Raw genomic sequence first — 7675 nt, forward strand, 5'->3', positions numbered from 1 at the left:
TTCGGAGGAGACACGTGGCCCAAACCTATTAGGGGTAAGAGACGTATAGTAGAGTGGTCCATATACTCACAGCGCTCGCAGGGGGACTCTCTGCTAAAGAAGAAGTTGCCGTACGCGTGTGGGAGGCCGCACGTGCTATGGACCCCAAGGCCATGGTGCTATGCTTCACGTGCCAGGTCACGTGTAGGACTCCACCACAACATCACCGCGTGAATAAATGAATGAATCTTCTTCTTTTGTGTGTCAGCTCTAATTGTCTCTCCCTGACCAGCTGAATCTCTGACTCGCCCGTGCGATTTGTTTTTCCCTTTAATTTCTGTTTACCCTCACACATCCCTAAAACTCAAATAGTTGTTGTTTCCATTATAGTAAGATTCATTCCTATATTTAATATCAATATTGTGTTAACACTTCTCTTTTTTTGTTGGTTGTAAATTGTAAATCTGTTGATTCAAATCTATCATTTCAACCTCACTTTAGCAAACAAAACCTTACAGTTATATTGCTTTTACTTTATAGTTTTTTTTTTTCTTTTCTTAAACGTACAAGTAGACATTAGTGTTTGTTCCTGTGATCTACTATGTAAATAATTAATAATACTATGTGATAAAATAAGAATTACGAATTTTTCAAACAAGGGAAACACGAATATTTGTTGTTTTCATAAAAAAATCATACAAGAAGTCATTTTTACGTTAGTTTCAGTTTTGTACTATATACAATATCTAGTTTGATTTAAAAAGTGTTTTGTAATTGTTAGATTTTGGTACGAGTATAATATGGTCCAAGACTCCAAACTAGAAACAGTATTTACGGGGGGATTCTTCGAAACTGGTTGTGATAAGGAGATATCAAATGAAAAAAACATTGGCCGAAGTGTGACAAAGATATAGGAATCGAAACAAGAAGAAGACATAAGTGTTTTGCATTAACAAAAAAAAGAAAAGAAAAAAGAAAGACATAAGTGTTTATGAAATGAGGAACAGTGAAGGAACAAGAAAGGAAGGAAGCATGTGAGACTGAAAAAGACGCAAAACAAGTACAATACCTTAACCAGTCCTTGTCGACCCAACCAATGGGTAATGGGGTGTAGAAGACACTTTGCTTAAATTTAAAACACAATAATCGTTTAATTAAATTAAGACCCTACTTGTCTCTAATCACATCCTTTTCCAATACCCACCTACGTTCCAGATTTGTATAAACAGTCTGAGACAATCCGTTATGATCTGGCTACATCTATATATATAAACTCGGTGAATACTAGTTAAGCAAAAAAAAACTTGTGATAAAAAAGTTATTTTTCTAAAAATAGATGATTGTGTGTTTGCAATGTTCTACGTACGTCTAGTGTGTTCTCATGGCATATGTTGTTCATAACACACCATGTAATGATTATGATTCCTTAAGAAAACTAGATGTGTGATATTATTGAGTCAAAAGTTTGTTATATTCTCATTCCTTTATTTGAAATGATAGCAACAATCAGTGGTCCATCCCATATGGTTAGCATACGTGAACAACACGCGCCGAGATCGCCGCTTATATATACAAGTCATCTCTCTCTTCTAACCTCATTCGTCGTCGTCTTCTTCTTCTTTCTGCTAAAAAACACAAAACAAAACAGTTTTAAGAGATCTCTTTTTTTGTCTCTTCTTCTTCTTTCTCGATCGAATCATGCATAAATCCAAAAGAAACCCGTCATTCTCCTCCACTCTCCTCGACGAAATCTACAATTCCATCGATCTTAAATCCCAAAAAAACCAATCTTTTGTCGGCTCTGTTAACACCAGTACCAAAAAACAGAGCATTGTGTCCCGATCGGTTCCTGACCGTAAGATCCACCGTGATCGGTTCTTTGGCTCTGTGTCGTCTTCCTCTGACTCAAACTCAAGCATCTTCTCATCTTCCGACACCGAACTAACTCACGGTAAGAAGGTAACTTCTTCGTCCAGACCGTTATGTTTCGGCCCTTCAAAGACAAAACCAAGGAAAACAGAGGACAAGACTCTGTACCACCAAAACAGAGCAACCCGAGTGTACGACGACTACGATTACACCTCCGACGTCCGCAGATTCACGAGACACGACGAGAACTGGGAGCATTCTAGAACAAGAAGACCCGTTAAGAGCTCCTCCGGAAACCTCAAGAAGCCCAAAACCCCAGCTTCACCAGCCGGAAGAATCGTCAACTTCATAAACTCGTTGTTCAGCAACAACAATTCAAAACAGTCCAATGCTGTTAAGAGCTATCCGAGGAAGACGAGTTACGACGACTCTGCTTTCGTTAGGAAAACATCTAATGATTATCACTCATCTACTACAACGTGTTCTTCAGCTTCTTCTTTCTCAAGGTCTTGTATGAACAAAAGCTACGAGAAATCATCTGACCGTATCAAACGAAGCGTTAGGTTCTCTCCTGTCAATGTGATCGTCCCCGAGAGTTTTACAAACAAAGAAGAGGACTATTTCAGTAACGTGAGAAAGTCGGTGAAGAAGAATGTGGAAGATGGAGGAAGGAGATCAGTGGAAGAGATTGCGAGAGAGTTTTTGAGAGATTATCACAAGAACCATGAAAACAGTTTGGTCAAGAATAATAATTTTGAGGATTACGAAGATGATGATGATGTTGCAAGTGATTCGAGTTCAGATTTGTTTGAGCTGGATTTAGTTGGGAATCATCATCATCATAATGTGTACGGAGATGAACTTCCTGTTTATGAAACCACTTTTGCTGGTTTGATCTTGTGAAACCTTTTTTTTTGTTACTTTACTTTAGACTTTCGTTTAAAAAAAAAATCACATGGGATTCTCCACATTTGTGTTTGTGTTTTGTAACTATGGTGTGTTATAAATTTTTTGTTAGTAAAAATTTGATCCAATCATCAATTTAGTTTTCAATTGTTCTGTTTATTAATTTAGTAAGGGATAATATATTTATAATAAACATTATTTTTACCAAACAAAACTTGAAGAAAATGTATTACACATAGGAAGCACACTCCTACAGAAAAAGCTAATGTGAATACAATGCAAAACTGTAATATCAAAGGCTCAGAGCCAAAACGCAAAATGCTAGTTTTAAGCACAAATATAATGTTTAGCGTAAACATATAAAAGTCCAAGGTAAACGCTCATGTTTAACATAAACGCAAAGGCTAAATGCAAGCTCTAACACACACAAAGAAAAACAAAAAAAAAAAAAAATCTGCAAACAGAAATGGATAAAAAAAAATTCAAATTATAATACACATGTTGAATAGTAAAATTAAAGCTATCACAAAACACAAAAATAATTCAAAGTGCATTAGTCATATTGAGAGATATAGTATAAAAACTTAAGTGACATATCAACTTGAAATCTACTAATTGGAACAACTAGCCATTGTAAAGGTGAAGAATTTTGAAACGATAGTGTTGGGAAGGATCCGTTGCTTGCAAAGTAAAATGTTTTGTGGAGGATAATATGATAAAGTGGTTTGATGATCCCAAAGGAAATAAAAACCCAACCTAGCTAGCTACCAACTTTAATTCTCTTTTTCTATGTATCTATCACATGCTTTAGATCCAAATTCTCATGAATGCAAACACTTTTATATGAATACCTATCTGAGTTGTCTCATCTCCTTGTTCATTTAATATTTAGAAAAGCTCACCAAAAAAAATTGATTAGGGCTTGTCGGTGAAATGCGAATTTAGAGTACCACAACCACAAAATCAACTGTACTTGGTCACCATTAACAATATAACATCTAAATATACCAAGAAAAAACAGATTTTCGTATACATAAGATCTTTATGTATATGTGAAACTAACACAAGCATAATTGTGTTGTATGTAATAAAGTGTGTTAACTAATAAAATATCGAATCGATGATATGTGAAAGTGTATAAAAAGAAAAGAAAAGAGGGGAAATCGAGAAATTCGATATCCAAATGAGAAGCAAAGGGTGATTGAAGCAGATCGTGAATGGACACATTAAAGCTTCTTATAAAATTGAAAAATAAAAAATTAAATAAAACAAAAAAAAAGTGTAGTTTTTTAATTTTAAAATAAAGTGAAAGTTATCGTAGAGCGATGGATGAACATGGAAGTGTACTGATGCTTCCATGGGAACAGAGAAAGTCGAGAGCTTTTGCTTTACTTCTCTCTTCTTTTCACTTTGATCATCTTTAAAAGTTCCCGATTACAATCTTCTCCATTACTTCTTCTCTCAACAATGAAAAAAATAATTTACATAAAAACAAAAGTATATGTTACACGCAGGGTCGCACGTACACATGACCAATTCTGATCAGGTCCATCCATGTCAAGTCATTTTGATTTATTCTTGCTTGTTTAAAATTGTTAGAGGTTGATAACTTTTAGTTTAAATATTGCTTTGCAATGTTAGCTTTATAATATAGTTTTGATTCTAGACGATATTTTTGCTTATATGAAACTAAAGTGTGGTATCTTAGATTAGAAAAGTTGCTGGTGTGATAATGTTTTAAATAAGGGTAATTTCATAGCTATAATCAGACTTCGAAGACATGCCTCTTTTATCAATGAACAATTCAAACATTCCACACCCCAATGGCCCGAACCATGCATGTCTCCTTTCCTTTAATACTTATTTTGCTTGCTCCTGTTAATATTCCTTGACTTTTATACTATAACAATTGAAATTACGATATATTTATCACTGAAAAATTTAACAGGAGACTTATATATTAAGATAAGTATTTATTTATATGGTTGCGTTTTATACCATCACAAATGCCACTTTTGCTATGTATATAATTTATATACAATTAACTAGTCAAACAAAATAAATAGTTCGATGAATATATCGATCATTGCGTTATATTCAATTATGCGGCCGATTTTATTATTCCGTCAAGAAAGCTCTCATCATTGTTTGTCACCTAAATCAACAACTAAGTATATTTAACGAAGTGAATAATCTAATCAAAGATCGTGCCATGTATTTGCACACAACAACACTCCCTCAAACCCCTAATGATTGCACATAATACGTAATGTAGTTTAAGTAAATTATGTTGTGTAAAGATCCTTCATTGGATAAAAATCGAGATACGCGAATAATATACAGAGATACACATATTGCATTAGTACCACATGTGACATGTCGGGGATGTAACCACTCTTGTTAGTTTTGAAACGCTCAATTCTTTGGTGATTGCCAAAGTATTCTTAATATGGCTAATGACTTTTATAACTTGAAATTTTATTTCTCTAGTATAATTTTTTTTCCGGAAATGTTAGTTACCAACTTTCTTGAAAGGTTGGTTGTTTCGTCAATTGTGGCAGGTTATAAATGATAATGTATTGGATCCTTAATCTATGTAGCATATAGATTAATTATGAGTTTGTTGTTTTGGATCGAGTAACCTTAATTATATTAAAATAGAGGTAATGAAATGCGGAGCTAAGTTTCTACCGGGCTGATTCGATAGGGTTTATCCACACAAAAAAAGTGCGGAGCTAATAGCGTTCTATAGGTGAATAGCACGATATGGTTTTGTAAGACCAAAGCGATGTATCCCTTGTAAAATAAAGTCAAAAGCGTAAATCGGTAATCACGCAAACAAATTCCACAACCTCAAAATCGTATTATCCGATAAAACAAAAACGTCGAACTAATGAATAAAGTTCTGTGTAGCCCCGTGGGCTCATTATATTACTTATTAGATTTTGCATGGCCCAGAGATGCACTTATTTCCTAATAATTCTAGTTAGATTCCCCTTTGGTAAGTTCTAGTAATTTTCTTGTTTCTCCAGTTTTTTTTTTACCGCGGAAATTAGTCAATTACTTTAGGTACAGGTTGATGTTGGTAACCAACTCAAACAATTTTTTTTTTTCACATTTTACAAATCTGTGTCATAACTATACAATTATGTTACATTTGTTTCTTAAATTGATTATTGCTATTTTCTGCAGCTTTGGCGTCAAATGAATCGACCGATATTGAATTTTTTTAATTTCTGGTTTTTTAAAAAAAAACAGAAAAATATATGTTGACCAAAAAAACAGAAAATATATATACTAAAAACTCTTTTTAATACTATCAGTTACCCTTAATTAAAAGTAAGTCCGCAGTTACGTTTACAATTATGACCCTATTATTTTCAGAATCTGTTTTTGTTCAAACCTAGAAATTGTTGTTGATCAAGTCAACTTTGCCACACAACCAATACCATAACACAAGAGGGATTTCGAAGGTGTCTTCTAGTATTCTTATAAGTTCCTACTAAAAAGCTACGTACACCACTTTTAGAAAGATACATATTTCTGATGAGGAAAAGAAACAAAGAAATTAAACAGTGTTTATTCTTTTTTGGCTTTCGTGGCAATTACGTAACACACAGCAGCAAACTATTCCCCAATTCGTTTCCCATTCCAGTCATAACATATATTAAATGCATGATCTTTTTCATTGAACCTGCATGGCCCTTCTTTGGTTATATCCCAGAAACAGTAGATGCATGGAATACCCCTACGAACACCATCTCTGTCATCATCGTAAATATCAAACCATTTAAATTGTCCAGGCAGCCATGTGAATTGACAGAAGAAAAGTGTCGATCCATAAAAAACAGTTGGTCTAAACTTAAACGACCAAAAGCCACTGGGAGCGAGAATGTGGATGCCGAGATCGTCATCTGGCGGACTTACAATGGAGCTTTAATGTAGAACCATCAACGAGGCGGTTTGTGATCCTCACCTCTGATTTTAAAGTAGACCAATTAACATCAGCATCTGGAGAAATCGTTTCCACTTGAGAGAGAGCTATTTGTATGAGTAAGATCGATATTACCACCACATGAACTCCTGCTCTTTTCATAGTATGGGTGCAATATTGCAATATCAAATATTGATGACACCCTCTTTATATATACGAAGCAGAGACCCCCAGTCATGATCATGAAGTCGAAAAATTTGTATAAATGTATCCAATCACATCATGACAAATCATTTTTGACAGATTTTGCATTGATTCGATTTTGCAAATTAAGATTTTTTTGTCCATAAATATATGATCTTACAAGATTTTCCTTTAAGAATCCATCATCAGTAAATGGTGATTTGCATATAGACTTGACTGTCCATTTCAATTCAATTGTGTCGTTAAAGTCTTACCATAAACATCCATTAGTATCATTTTTTTGTTCTTGTTTGAGACAGTCCAGTACTTTTAAGTCGAGACTCATATATATAACGTAAGTAAACATATGGGATTAAGAGTAATACGGTTTAGAACTCGGGATAAATTGATTTCATCTTCTACTCTAAAGCCTAAACAAAACAAAACAGTACCGCAATGTTTGGTGATAATAATATCTTAAACAACTGGTTTTAAAGGAAGTACCAAACCGGTTTTAAAATGGTTCTCAGTTCTTGGTGAGATGGACTTCTTGAGGAAGGAGAGTGTAGTCGATGTGAAGGTCCTCCAGCATTCTCTTAATAGCCAAAGATTGCTCGGTTCTTCTGATATTCCTCTCTCTGTATTCCTGAAACGTGATGGTGTGGTTGCTGTATAGAGCCATCTTCAGCTTGTTCATGTTCTCTATCTCCTTCACCACCACTGTGTGTACCGGTGACCAATGATGCGGGTTCTGCTCCAAGTACCTGATACACAAAACACAATCACTCATTCAAAGTTCAAGAT

At 34.5% G+C, this 7675-nt stretch overlaps 1 protein-coding gene and 1 pseudogene across 1 annotated transcript; one reads left to right on the forward strand and one right to left on the reverse strand.

Moving 5' to 3' along the window:
* Nucleotides 1595-2824, forward strand: LOC104705474 (protein BIG GRAIN 1-like D). Its single transcript, XM_010421487.1, has one exon. It carries the CDS (start codon nt 1678-1680, stop codon nt 2749-2751), a length of 1074 nt encoding a protein of 357 aa, XP_010419789.1. The 5' UTR covers nt 1595-1677; the 3' UTR covers nt 2752-2824.
* LOC109125878 lies at nt 6382-6850 on the reverse strand (annotated as a pseudogene).

This window comes from Camelina sativa, chromosome 8, assembly GCF_000633955.1.
Source record: "Camelina sativa cultivar DH55 chromosome 8, Cs, whole genome shotgun sequence".
Lineage (NCBI taxonomy): Eukaryota > Viridiplantae > Streptophyta > Magnoliopsida > Brassicales > Brassicaceae > Camelina > Camelina sativa.

Bases quoted from the DNA above. Each gene is read 5' to 3' on its own strand.
- LOC104705474 (XM_010421487.1), top strand. From the start codon at position 1,678: ATGCATAAATCCAAAAGAAACCCGTCATTCTCCTCCACTCTCCTCGAC.